The sequence below is a fragment of the Cnephaeus nilssonii genome (assembly GCF_951640355.1).
Source record: "Cnephaeus nilssonii genome assembly, chromosome: 21".
Lineage (NCBI taxonomy): Eukaryota > Metazoa > Chordata > Mammalia > Chiroptera > Vespertilionidae > Cnephaeus > Cnephaeus nilssonii.
This window is the reverse complement of record NC_137092.1, coordinates 30068047-30083371: the sequence shown is the minus strand read 5'-3', so window position 1 is coordinate 30083371 and position 15325 is coordinate 30068047. Positions and strand designations below refer to the sequence as shown.

At 36.4% G+C, this 15325-nt stretch overlaps 1 protein-coding gene across 3 annotated transcripts in view; it reads right to left on the bottom strand.

The window, feature by feature from the left end:
* LPGAT1 (lysophosphatidylglycerol acyltransferase 1) overlaps positions 1-15325 on the bottom strand; it is a 60456-nt gene that overhangs the window by 20169 nt on the left and 24962 nt on the right. For all 3 annotated transcript variants that reach the window (XM_079761356.1, XM_079761354.1, XM_079761355.1), the window contains 4 exons: positions 12346-12464; positions 10426-10521; positions 6649-6922; positions 1826-1952 (listed from right to left, as the gene is read on the bottom strand). In XM_079761356.1, coding sequence (XP_079617482.1) covers positions 1826-1952; positions 6649-6922; positions 10426-10521; positions 12346-12464 — 616 coding nt within the window. The remainder of the gene's footprint in view (positions 1-1825; positions 1953-6648; positions 6923-10425; positions 10522-12345; positions 12465-15325) is intronic.

Here is a 15325-nt window from a genome sequence, read left to right as displayed (position 1 = left end):
TACTAGAAATGCTTTATTTCTTTTATTAATAAAAAAAGTCCTGAGGCAAATATATCAAAATGTTAACATTTGCCCATCTTGCTAGTGAGCATAGTTTCTTAAAAAACATTAAATCTTCCTTTTCTGAATTAATTTCCCCTCAAAACTGAAAATAAATTATTGCCCAAAGTCTCTAATTGAATGCCTTCTCCAAAGTAACCAAAGTCCCAATCAAATTAGACATGAAAGCCACACGTCTGCTTCTGGTAATCTTGCTATGCCACTACACTCACAGTTACATCTTTTTTCAAGATTTTGACAATGAAATTATAAGCTCGTTCTGCACAAGGCAATCAGCTTATCTAACTCACTATCCTGATTTGGAGTGAAGCAGACATTTATTTGAAGGACAGGGGTTACTTTTGCTTTTATCCCTATAAACACCGTGTCCCGGTGATTAAAATCTAATCATGTTTAATTCTCCTACTAACTCCTTAACAGCAGCACACCAAACCCATTACTTCTTTAATAGGGAGAAGCTGCTTTCCAGTGTGACAGGAATACAAAGGGGAGAGGGGGAGGAAAAGTTGTTCCCTTCAAATGTTCCCCAGAGTTAAACCTTTAGTTCCTCTTCTTTTAAAACAAGCTTTACTCTTGAAAAAGATCAATAATGTAGTTGTAAGCAAACTAATCACAAATATTTCCCTAGTTAAACAATACATAATATTGGGAAATAAAATAAAATAAAAAGTCAGGAATAAGAAAAGACATTTTTTTTCTCTTGAAGTAGTAAGTGGCTTACATCCAATCTATTGGGAAGGTTCATTTACTAATAGTGGATTTAGCAATAATCCATACACGTAACTTCATATCTTAATAATAGTACATTATATTTGTAAGGTGCTTTGTAGTTCTATAATACTTTTTTAATCGGTCTATCATTTGGTGCTCAACAATGCACTCACTGAAACTCAGGCAATCTCTAGCCATCAAGGTCCTAGGATGGGGGCTGCCTGCTTTATTTAATAATTTAAAAAAAAAAGTTAGTCTGGCTGGTGTGGCTTAGTGGTTCAGTGTCCACCCATGAACCAAGAGGTCCTGGTTGATTCCTGGTTGGGGCATGTGCCAGGGTTGCAGGCTCTATCCCCATTTGGGGGGAGGGGGGGGCGTGCAGCAGGCAGCCAATCGATGTTTCTATCTCTCGATCCTCCCTTCTTCCCTCTAAAATCAATAAAATATATATATATATATATATATATATATATATATATATATTTATAAAAGTCAGCTGGGTTTAAGAAGAAAACAAATACTTGTTCTACATCAAGTGAAACAAAATTGGCTTTTGCACCATATGGCTTAATAGTGATATTCAAGATAAATTATGCTTAACTGCAGAAAAAAATACACTTATGAATAGTTTTTAAAATCTGCCTATAGGTGAAGATTAGGTAGCCCACATTAAGCAAAACTACTATTTTTCAGTGAAATTTATAGTTTCCAGATCACCTTTTTCTATATTTCTGGGCACCCATTTCCCACGTTAGGCAATCAATGCTGTTTTGTTTTTCCTACCAGCCTCCTCAGATTTAAAGAGAAAGAGATCTAACCCCAGTTATTTATATGATTTCTAATGTTGCATTTTAAAATCTTATTGTAATTGAAAACATCTCAACCTTGTTTAAAATGTTAAAAATATGACCAAACAACTAGAAACTGAACAAAAAGCCAATCTTTCTGAGAACAGAAAAAAAAATCGATTAAAAATTTAATATGGAAACATCCGCACTGTCTGAGATCATGCTTTATGTTGGATATATGTTCAGTACTAATATAGAATCCTTACCTGTAATGTACATGTGTGACTGTCGGTTTCCTGTATCCAAGGATCCAGGTTTGAATATCTATGGGTTCAGCTTTGGGATAAGCTATAGTTGTATCTATTATCCACTGGAGACCTTTTGATTTGCTGTCTGAGAACAAAGAAAAAGCAACTTAAAATTGGATCGATTTTTATATTATTTACAACAAACAACAGTACAGGTTACTTGAGGAGTATAAAGCATATTGATATACCTTTTGCTTTAAGAAAACAGGATGAATTTTGGTATTACTGTTCTATATGATGCACTTAGAATGAAGTATTACCTATTATATTATAAAACAGATGGATTTCAAACAAATGAACAAATCACAGCACTATTATGTATTGGACATGTATCATTCAAGTATTCAATACTATTATGTAATACCAAGGTCTAGTTTTTTGTATTTTATCACTCATAAAAAACTGGACTATGAAAAGGTCGGAAGCTAAAGTATCACATCACAAAAATGGCCTCAAAAACATTCACTAAATATAACACAATATAGTATGAACACCAAGGTTTGTGACACCTGGGAGACATTAATAAATGTTGGAATAAAGCAATACAAGTAAACATTTCATTGACACACATGATCGCCAGTTGCTGGTCTTGTTTGAAACAAAACCGAAAAACTCCTTCCATTGTAGCAAGAGTTACATACAAGTAAAGCAATAAAGTTGTTTGCCCTTGGTTGGTATAACAGGTAACTACTGTTGTGAGAGGGAATGGAAGTGCTGTTTTTATTGCCAGCATGGAATACAATGTGAGCAAGAATTAGAGGGGAAGCTTCACAGAGAATGCTGATAGCCAGATGCTAACGTTTTATGGTCTATCTTTTATCTGAGGTATTTGAGATCCCTAAAAAAGAAAACTTATTTTCAAACATAAGTCCAAATGTACATTAGAAATAAATGATATTTTACTTTTGTATGTCAAATAATTATAAACTGGCCTTAAATGCTTAAAATTTTTTAGGCAACATCCTGAAAGGGGGAGAGGGGGGATGCTTATAAAAAATAAGTAAAAAAAAATGTTTTTAATAACATAGTGCTAAAGGAACAGAGTTTATGTAACAAAACACATTTTGACAAGCTACCCATGACATGCATGCTGAAATGTTGAGGGGTATACTAATGTCTGCAACTTATTTTGAGATGCACTAAAAAACAAACAAATAAGATAGACTAATGGATAGATACAAGGATGGACAGAGAGATGATAAAGCAAATTATAGTAAAACTAGAAGCCCGATGCATGAAGATTCGTGCCAGAATGGGCCTTCCTTTCCCTGGTTGCTGGCACCGCCTTCACTGTGGCCAGAGCTGCCTTTCTGCCTTCCCACGCTGCCCAGAGGCCCAGAGGGTCTGGGGTGGTGCGGAACGCCTGCATCGTCACCATGGCAATGATGCAAGTGTCCCACCCCCAGCTGCTCGGTGCCTGTGTATGCAAATTAGCCCACCATCTTTGTTGGGTTAATTTGCATACTCACTCCTGATTGGCTGGTGGGCGTCACGAAGGTATGGTCAATTAGCATGTTACTTTTTTATTAGGTAGATGTTAATTATAGAATCTAGTTGGTCAGCTCATAGATATTAACTGTAAAAATGTTTTAACTTTTACATATGTTTGAAAATTTTTATAATAAAACCATGAGGGGGATCACAAGAGTTGTTTTTTAATATCTATTAAATGATACAATAAACAAAGAAAACCTAATCATTTAATCAGACACAACTTAACTTTGAAATGTGTATGGATTACATATTTAAACAGACACAAAGACATGTGTGTTTGTATAGAATAAACCACTAAATAATTAATATGAACAGTCAACAAAATAAAATACATAATACCAAAACATAGAGAAAAAAATTGTAAAATACAAGTACACTAGATTTTGAGTACACAATTTTCTAGAATCTTATTATTTTTCCTAAACAGAATAAAAATTTTAATTAAGGTAAGATAAGTAATAAACTACTTTGCTTTGGTTATAAGCAGAAGTTGTCTCATTCCCAAGGGAAAAAAACAAAACATTTTTCTTCATCATTGGTCATCTGTATGAAAATTGTCCCTACATTTGAGATCTACAACATCACAGGGGACTGACTGGGTAAAACGATTTAAAAACAGCAGTCTTAGTGAGTGCAACAAATCCTATTTGGAAGTCCTTTGCCTTCAAGTTTTGGCTTGGCTGACATTGCCACAGTGTCTCTCTAGCAGCAAAGCTATTCTGAACTTTCCTTTTCTATTAAAAGACTTTCCAATTTGTCTTCTTAATAGATGATGAAAGATGAAGAGAGCTGTCTGCCAAGCATTTGCTTAGAAAAAAAAAATAATAAAAGGAAAACTCAGTGTAATTTCACAGGCATTATTTCTATGTCTGGTCCTTATTGTCATTTAAAAATATATATTTCTGAGGGCCTATCATTTCTATTTTTACTTTTTCTAAAGAATATTTTTAAAAAATAGTAAAATGCTACTAAGGAAATAGGCCTACTGAGTTTCTTTCAGCTTCTATCACTGAACTGCCATAGTGCCTTAAACTTGCTCATAACAGTCTTCATGTTATTGGCACAAACTGTCTGCAAATCTTCACAATTCACCAGGCTGTCTCCAAGATTTGCAGTTGCATCTTTGAGTGTGATTTACTTTCTCCTGGCCATATAAGTAATATACTGGTATACTCATTATTTTAAAAAATACAGAAAAAAAAAGAAATGAGAAAAAAAATCATAATGTTACAATTCACAGTTAACATTTTGATATCTTTCACTCATTTTCTACTGCCTTATTGTTTCTGTCTTTGGGCTCAGATTGTCTGCACCAGATTTGTATGTTCCTCCCACTCCATTAACATTAGAGTGTATAAGTATCTTTCCAAGCCAAAAAAACACAAACATCATTTGTAAAGGCTGTGTTGTATTCTGCTGTATGGATACTTTATAATTACCTATCCCATCTCCCTTCTGGCTATTTCCAACTTTTTTGCTGTTATAAATAATGCTGTGATAAACTTTGCCAGTATTTCAGACTATTTCTTTTTTTTTTCTTTTAACTTATCTTTATTGTTGAAAGTAAAGATTATTTCCTTTTAATAAGAATTTTTTGCAGTGGGGTAACTGAGTCATTTATCAACATTTTAAGGTTCTTAAATAATGCCAAACTGTATTAAATTCATTCTCTGTATTAAAGACAAACAAAAAAGCTTTCTAAATTTTATAAGTGAAAAAAAATTTCATTACTACTTTTATTTGCATGTCTATTTTTAGTTTCACAAATTAGTCACATCTCTCTCCCTATGTCTTTTACCCTAGCTATTCCACTTCTAGGAATCTACACCACAGAAATACTTCCACAAAAATCCTACCTAATAAAAGAGTAATATGCAAATTAACCATCACTCCACTACACCCACCAGCCACGCCCACCAGTCAATCAGAGCGAGTATGCAAATAAACCCAACCAAGATGGCTACAGCCACAGAGAGCAGGAGGAAGGCTTGGGTTTCCCAGGCAATGGAGGAAGCCAAGCTTTCCGCCTGCCCTTCCCGGTCTAGGCCTCCACTCAAGGCTACAAAGTTTCAATTATAGAAGGTAAACAAATCCAAACTGAAATGGCAGCAGCTACGGAGCTGGAAAGAGCGGGAGGCTAGGGTTGCCCCCAGCAATGGAGGAAGCAAAGCTTTCTGCACACCCTGGCCAGCCCAGGCCTCCACTCCAGGCTACAAAGTTTCAATTATAGAAGAAACATTAGTTCCAAAAGAAATGGCTGCCAGCCACGGAGTGAGCAGGAGGCTTGGCTCCACTCCAGGCTACAAAGTTTCAATTGTATAAGGTAAATAAATTCCAGATAACCAGGGCCTCCGCTTGGGTCGCCAGGGGGGCGTGGCTGGCCTGCAAACCACCACAGTTCCCCTCGCTCAGGCCACCCCATGCCCCAAGGGAACCCCCACCCTGATCCAGGACAACCTTCAGGGCAAACCAGCTGGCCCCCACACGTGCACCAGGCCTCTATCCTATCTAATAAAAGAGTAATATGCAGATTGACCATCACTCCAACACACAATATGGTTGCTCCCATGTGGTCAAAGATCCTGCCCCCATGTGGACACAAGATGGCCAGCAGGGGAGGGCAGTTGGGAGGCACCAGGCCTGCAAGGGAGGGCAGTTGAGAGGGACCAGGCCTGCAAGGGAGGGCAGTTGGAGGCGATCAACCCTGCAGGGGAGGGCAGTTAGGGGTGACCAGGCCGGCAGAGGAGGGAAGTTGGGGGCAAACAGGCTGGCAGGGCAGCAGTTAGACATCAATCAGGCTGCATGGGAGTGGTTAGGGGGTGATCAGGCTGGCAGGCAGAAGCGGTTAGGGGCAATCAGGAAGGCAGGCAGGCAAGCAGTTGGGAGCCAACAGTCCTGGATTGTGAGAGGGATCCCAGATTGGAGAGGGTGCAGGCTGGGCTGAGGGACACGCCCCCCCCCGTGCACGAATTTCGTGCACTGGGCCTCTAGTGTAAATATATTTACAGGAGCTTTAACTGTAGCAGTGAGAATCACAAGGAGTAAGAACAGGTAAGGTAAGGGAAAGACAACTTTGACTTCATGCATTTCTGTATTATTTGAATGAATTATTGTAAGCATGAACTACCTTTGTATATAGAAACAACCTTTAAAATTGTATTTCATCTTCTCTCTGAGTATCATTTCTATTTGACAAAAATTATAAATATAGAAAAGAACAACGTTATCTGAAACTCCAGAAAATCCTTAATTCCAACAAAGGCAAAAAATGCTAACAACCATCATACCTAATTCTTTAACATCTCCTCCTGCTGGACTTCCATTTTGCTGTCGCGCCACAAGTACATTCAGAATAATCTGTGTTGCTCCAATCCTTGGCAGAGTGACGTGTGTAAGAAACGGCAGGTTTTTTTTCTTGGCAAATGCCTGACTTGTTTCCCGCCTCTTCCTGAGGAAGCCCCCTTCTGGAAATAAAACGATCCATTTTCGATCTCTGCTCCTGTAATTATTTTCTAGGTGCTTCCTGAGAAGAAGAAGCTGTTGGTCACGATGAGATTTTCCCTAGAAGGTAGACACACATAAGTATAGGTACATTTGACATTAAACTGCTATACAATTAAATAGTAGTAACAGCTTCTAAAGTAAAATCCAATCATAGACTAGAATGGTGATTTCCTTCACCATTTTGACCATAGTGGTAAAAGGAAGCTATTAGTATTATATAAATAAACCCTTCTTTCTAAAGAAAAAAAATGCTCTAATTGCCCCTGAAAGTTCATTCATTCATCAATTCCATGACTGTTTACTGAGTGCCTCCACCTTGCCGGGCAATGTCCTTCTGACGGGGCGGGGGAGGGGGGGAGGGGAGAGCTTATAATCTGATAGATAGAGCACCTGAATTAATCTGAAAAATAATCATATTACTTTTAAATCCTAGAATACATATACTTATATGTGAACAGAGGGTTAAATTTCTTATATGGGAAGAGAGGGTTAAGTTTCATTTCTTAGGCCGTTGCACCTGCTTACCTCCTTTGATCACGAACAAAGTGATTGAGGAGGTGACTCAACTGTGGACAATGGACAATGTACCCAGCAAGCAAGCAGACCATTAAGCATGGTCAGGCTAACCCCATAAAGAGTCAAGACATCATCTCATCGCCTGATGACCAAGAACAATAGCTGAACTCTGCAGACCTCTGGGACTCCATGTAGCTGCATTTTGGCCTCACCCTAGCCATTCCCCTTTACAATCCTGTCCCCTGCACCTTGCTGCAAGACAAGCTCCCTGTCTTCTTGGTTGGCTGGCCTTCTCAATAAACGCCTGATATGATTCAACCCTGCCTGCGTTATTGGACATTGCAACAGGCAGCCCGAGCCCACCTGGGGGTTTCCCAGAAACACTACACACCAGAGATAGAGAAGTAAGCAACCCTCATGGAGGTTATTCAAGTGGGGAAGATAGTAAATGAGTGAAAATTCAACTGGCGATAAGTGTTAGGAAGAAAGAATAAGAGCACAGAGAGGGTCAAGATATTCAGAGAGCCCTGGCCAGTACGGCTCAGTTGTTGAGTGTCGTCCAATGCACCAAAGGTCAGTGGGAAAAAGCAAACAAACCAAGGGGACATCTGTAATACTTTCAACATAAAGATAATTTATTTTTATTTTTATTTATTTCAAAGAGGAAAGGAGAGGGAGAGAGAGAGAGAAACATCAATGATGAGAATCATTGATTAGCTGCCTCCTGCACGCCCCCAACTGTGGATTGAGCCCACAACCTGGGCCTGTGCCCTTGACAGGAATTGAACCTGGGACCCTTCAGTCCACAGGCCGATGCTCTATCCACTGAGCCAAAGCAGGTAGGGCCATAAAGATAAATTTTAAAAAAAAAAAAAAAGAATCTACTGGCTCCAGTGGCAAAAAGATTAAGGAGATAAATTAGAAGACTTTTGCAATTGTCCAGACAAAGGAATTTGATGACATTTGACTATGGTACATTGATGAGAGGTGGATACATTCAGGGGGAAAAAAATTTGAAAGTCAAGCTAACAGGACACTCTGATGCACTGGATTTTAGGGAAAGAAAGAGGATGACTTAGAAAATGAAAAGAGGAATCCAGAAAAAATTTTAGAAAGTCCCAAAACCCACAACTAAATATTACCAAGGTTCTTCCTTCCAGTATGATCAATTCACTAATAATTTTCCAGCCAACGCAATTACAGAAGCTCCCTAAAATAATCTGTAAGCTTTCAGTCTTGAAATTATTCCAAATGCAAAACAAGTAAGACATTTTCTTAACTAATTTACTGAATTGAATTATGATTAAGCTTCAAGTATGTAAGTTCCCAAGTCTACTTGTAAAATATTTTTAATATTCTTGGAAATAACTTGTCAAAATCATCTAGTAGCAAAGTCCCAAGAGATTTTCTTTACCATTAATATCTTTTCCTCATCCCTCCTTCCATATTATAGATTTTGTTACTATCTAGAAAAGAATTTGCAAATCTCTCTGATATTTGAAATAGTCTTTAAGTATGCAAGACTTTATATTGTAATAAAAAATGCTTTCGAGTGCATTATTTTCTACTTTTATCCTCTCAAAGTATACCAATAATTTAGTATAACTTAGCCTCTTTTTGATAACTGAGAATCATATTAGGATCACTTATTATACCATACTACACTACAAATTCAATAATTTCCTTAGACTCCCATGATGCAAAGGGCTCAGCTCGTTTTTTCTCTGGATTCCCCTAAACTGCTATGCTTCAATTGTTGAGATACTCTGAAATATTAGGCTAGTTTCTTTGTTGTTCTGGTCACTATTTATTTTGTCTCAACTTTGTGGCCAATCCCCACTTCCAATTCTCCCTGAGGTTCCAGAGCATAATCTGTTCATCTCTGCTCAGAAGAACCAAGGGTGTTTCTGGAAGAAACTAAATAATTGCATAGCATGTGAAAAACAAAAATGTGTTCTGTACATAAAACTATCTGAAGTAAAGAATATGTGTTTTATGACACCTATTTTCACAGAGCTTAGAATTTTCTTACATACTTCCAGCTTGGTTCTTAGAAAAGGTTTAATTAGATTCACTAGTTATTCATTAAGTACTTATTATGTGTAAGGTACTGCACAATACTGGTTTAATTTGCCAAATATATAAACACTGGCTAAGGGTGGCATTACCAAACATAAAAATGCTTGCATATTTCAGTTGCCCATTTCTGAGAAAATAAATTATGTGAAACTAGTAGCATATAGCAGGGAAATACTATAATGTAGTGCTGACTTGATAAGAGGCTGTGATACTTTTTCCTACACACTAAATTATTCCTAATGCTTGGGATTCAATCCCAATTCACCTTCTTTTATCAAACCCATACTCATTCTCTATATGTATACCAAATATCTTTTCCTCTAAAGTTTTTCTGGATTCACAGAAATTTGATGTACTCACTTTTCCTACTATGAATTCTCAAAATATTCCCTCTTATTTAATAATTTCTCTACTGCTAATTTACATACCTCATATAACAGTGACTTGTAAATAAAAATAATAGTGATAATATAGATGATGATAGTGGTGATCATGACAAATATGATGACAAAGGTAGCAGGCCCTGTGCTGAGTGCCTCACAGGTGGTACTTCATTTAATCCCCACAACAACCCTATGAGGGGAGTTCCTATTACTCTCATTTGAAAAATGAGGAAACTTTGAGAGTTTAAATAACTTGCCCAATTCACATAACTACAAAGTAGAGGAGCTGAGAATATGGCAGGTGCTTGATAGGTACTTATTGAACATTGATTGTACTGTTTAGATGGGAGAAGGAGGGTAGAGATTAGAATGTTTACAGAATCAGCACTTTAATGCTTATGCGTACTCGAGCTCAGATTGAAATAAATGGTTTAGGGAATAAAGAGTCAGGGGAACGCTCCCTGACTTTACCTGCTGTAATTGGTTTTGTTTTGCCTTTCTATATAATAAAGAATCAGTTTGATCAGGCTATCACTGTGGTAGTGGTGGGGGAGGGGGGGCGGAGGGAAGCTCATTACTTACCTGTCTTATAAAGAAGTCTCCATGAATTAGAGAAACAATTCCAAAGTTTGTGTACTTAAAAATATGATCCATCAACCACATCATTTGAGCAACAACCTAAAATATTTAAAAACAAGAAATAATTAAATGTTGTCTATAGTCTAGACAACTCTCTAAGTGTTGAGAGTACTTTCTTTTGAATGTACCATGGAGTATGAAATAAATCCAGTAAACAATCCTACTTGTAAATATAAATTAATACTGCCCTAACTTATAAGGCAATAAGTAAAGATTATAATACTTTCTGCTCTGTATTTCTCAATTACTCCTTTATGAAAGAAGATTTTAAAATGCTTAAGATTTCAAATTGTTCAATAATATCAGATCATAAAAAATGTTTAGTATAACTAATCAGAAAACAAAATTACTCTGAACAGAACCTAAGACAAACTAACTGAAATCTTTTTACAAAGAAAACTTTCTTTTGTCCACATTATTGGTGAATTTCAGATTAACTATGTCTGGTTAATACAGTTATCATCTATGTCAAACTGGAGTTAGAGTAATAATGTTAGGCATATTTATATGGACCATTTGAATCATTCTTTGAGATTCAAAACTAATTAAGGACACTGAATAATCACTATAAGTGTAATTATCATATCAGTAAGAATAAAAATAGTAATTGGGGATTTTTTATACAAAGCCAAATAAACTAATTTTTACAAAATTTTAACATTATGAATTTAAGAGACAGGCAATAAATATTACTATTAGTGCAAACATACCTATACAGTGATATTTTTTTAACAATTCAAGATTCTGAATTGAAGAAAGGACTAAATTTATTCCATATTCCAGCAAGATAATACCTCTGCTTTTCAGATAAAAAAGAAAAACAGACTACTGAATCAAAAGCTCTAGGATCTAAGCACCCCAGTCTTATTCATGCCTTGGTATTTGGCCAAGACTTTCCCTAAAGAACAAGGCCCTTGTTTCATTACTTTGCCTTATTAAATTCTCCTTCAAGGTCAAGTTTATGTCCTCTTCCCTCCACAGAGTTTTCTATATCCATCCAGTACATTGTGAGCTCACCTGCCACTGAATATTTCTCACTGTGCAATTATGTATTGCTTGCTATACCCTCCCTCCACCTACCACTGGCCTGTTAACTCCTTTAAGAGTAGAAGAGTGTCTCATAGGATGGTATTCTATATTTATAGTCACTGACCATGAATATGAAGTACTCAATAAATTCCTACTAATTTGTTTATTTACTATTAGGCCAAATATTGGCTCTATTAACTTTATATACTTTCTATTTATTTCGTTTTCTATGAACAGAACCTCGTTAACTTCTCCTAAGGTGATAATTCCTTCCATGCTAAAGACAATTTATTTTAAACCCATCCAGTATATAAATCTATTTTAGTTATCAATAGAAGCAATGTAAATCAACAGTTCACACAGAGCCTTAGCAACATTAAATAAAATGAGTCTGATATTTTCCTTTCAATATGCTTTACAAATGAAATCCAAAATAGTATTTGCCTTATTTTCCTTTGGCTAAAGATCCCCAAATTCACTGACCAACTTTATTCTTCTGTCTTAAGGAATACTGCTTTTTGTGTGTGTATTTCTCACACTGGCAATTTACCATTTCACCTCAAGACAGCCCCCAACTTTAACCATGTTAACTTTGTTAACAAAACAGCTTTATGGAGATACAATTCACATTATCTCCATTTTTTGTGTGTTTTTTTTAAAGTCTCTAAATTCCTCTTCTGGAGTAACTCAGAATTATATATTTGTTCTTTTAAGTTTTTCTAAATTTTCAGGAAAAATATACATATTAAAGTCTATGTTCCAAACCATAAGGTACTTGAATTGGTTGTTAACCTCCCCTTTCTGCTGTCTACTTCTGCCATCAGGATGGCTTACCAGCCCTTTGTCCTGGAGGCACATCATCAGAGTACACACATCTCCTGTTGCCTGATGATTCACCAGCATTACTGCTTCATCTTCCATAACTGCTTTAATATCGTCCCCCCATTCCATCACTGTAAGAATAAACCAGCTGTCATTTTAAAGATTTTCACATTACTAGGAACCTTATATTAGAAAAACTGGTATATATTAATAATGATACAACACTTAGCTAAAACTTCTGCAACTTCAGAACTTTATTTCCTATAAAAATCAGGACATTGATATAACATTTTGCAGAGCTCCCAAACAACCATTAAAATATAAAATGGTCAGACTCTTTGATCCAGAAGTTCTACTTCTTAAAATTTATCCTACAGAAACATTTGTCCACATAGGCAAAGAGATATGCATAAAGGACGTTTATGGCAACTTATATGTTCACTAATAGAAGAATGGATAGGAAAATTATGACATAATGGAAGAGTATAAATCCATTAAAAGAATGGAGGGTATTTCTATACACTAACCCAAAAAGGACTTGTTATCAAGTAAACAGAGAAAAATCATAAAACAGTGTATATAGTACGATTACATATTTTTAAATAAGAAATAACATTTATATGTTATAAATACATTGAAAAAAGCCTAAGGGAATGAATCCCAAACTATTAATACTGATCATTATTAGGAAGTGAGTCCCAGAGCCCTTCAAATTCTGCTTTAGAATAATATATGCAAATATTACAAAAACATGTTAAGTATTTTCATTTTAAAATAAGAAAATAAAGATGTTACATTTTTTGAAAATCTCCAGATAAAAAGTCATTGAGCCAAAACCTATGTGTACACTCTAAGGAAAAACAGTGGTATCTCCATGAGGTTACGCCTCATTTTATAGTAAATTTACTTCACAGAAAAAAATAAAATTGAACACCAGTTTCAAACATTAGTATCCTACAAAGAAACTTGCGACATGAGTTATCAGAGGCTGATTATACATTAGTATTCGCTCATCTCACTCACTGCTGTAAGGAAAGAAGTCGAGCCACCTGTAGGTCATCGTTCTGGATAAAATAGGGATGAGGGAACCTGGAGCCCCCCTGCTTCACCTCCTCCAGCCTCCCTCCCTCCCCACTCACGCTTCACTGTCACTCCACTACAACTAAGCTCCTCATAATAGAGTGGAGCTCTTCAGAAGAGCTCATTAGAAAGGGGTTCTACTAATTTTTTCTTTCTACTAAAAATATTTTATTTAAGCAAGGCATCCATTCATTTCAGATCTTTAAAATTTTTTAATTAAGGAAATTTTCGGCTGGGTTGAACATACGGGGGGGGGGGAGTAGGTGTACAGTTGTTTGTAAAGAAAATAATACAATAATTAATAAATAACAATACAAGAATAAACTCTTTGTTTTACATGCTCACATCTGTAAACCTACTTTTGCCCCTACCATGTATATTAAGTTGTGATTCCCACTTGCAAAGTGAGGTATTCCAATCACTCTATTAGATATACCATATTACTAATACTCAAATAGCTTACACTATGTGGGAAATTTTTTTCTTTTTATTATTTATTTATTTATAATCCTCACTTGAGGATATTTTTTTCATTGATTTCTAGAGTGGAAGGGAGGGAGGAGGAGAAGGAAGAGGGGAGAGAGAGAGAGAGAGAGAGAGAGAGAGAGAGAGAGAGAGAGAGAGAGAGAGGTGAGAGAGACACATTGATTGGTTGCCTCTCTCAGGAGCCCTTACCGGGTCTAGGGAACCTGCAATGGGAATTGAACCCTCAACCCTTTGGTCCACAGGCCAATGCTCTAACCACTGAACACACTGGCTAGGCAATTTTTAAAATGAATGCGGTATGGACACTGCATCTCGGGATGCTCAGTAATCCGTGCGGAACGAGGCAGAGTAGAGGTAGCACAGTGGGAGGGCCCAGGCTCCTGCACCACGCAGCAGCACTAACTTCCCTCCACAGTGCCCATGCTTTCCCAGGTTCCCTATTCAGTCTGGCTGACATGCTAACTTTACTGAAACATACTTAAACAGCTACTACATCAGACATTGCTGGGGGAATATAAATTGGAGCAATAATTTTGGCAATATATCAAAACTAAGAAATGTGAAAATCTTTTTTACCCAGCAATTTCATTCTAGGGATTCATCTTACAGAGATACTTACTCGTGCAAAATGACACGTACCTAAGGCTACAGCAGCATTGTTTTTAAGAGCAAAGATAAAAACAACTAGGAAGGGAGACTAACTAAAATGTATAGAAATCGAAAGAATGGTGGTTTCCAGGAGGGAGAAGTGGGAAGTTGTTGTTTAAGGAGTATAGAGTTTTGATTTTGCAATATTAAAAATTTCTGAAGTTTGGTTATATAATAATGTGAATATATCTAACAATACTGAACCATACACCTAAAAATGGTTAAGATGGTACGTTTTATGCTATATGTATTTATCACAATTAAAAATAAAAAAGGAAGACTAGTTAAGTAAGTTATAGTATATCTGTGCAATGGAATATTATGCAATTATAACATTTGTATACTGATATAGAATAGCATACTATAATAAAAAGCAAAGTATAGAATAGTGTGTGAAGAATGCCATCAATTGGCTTTTTTAAAAGGACTGAGGAGAATTCATTTACTAAATGAAAAATCACCACATCCTGCCTCTATTGACAACCCCTCAATGGAAACACACACACACACACACACACACACACACACACACACACACACACACCATTCTTTTATTAATTCATTCCTCACTCAGTAAATCAGCATCAGGCAATGTTAAGTGTCATGGGTTTAAAATAAATAAGAACAAAGGTATTATTCTAATAGCAGTTAAAACGCTCCAGAAAAGTCTGGATAAAACAGGGATGAGGAAACCTGGAGACCACCTGCTTCACTCCTCCAGCCTCCCTCCCTCCTCAATCACTCTTCACTGTCACTCCACTACAACTAAGCTCCTCAT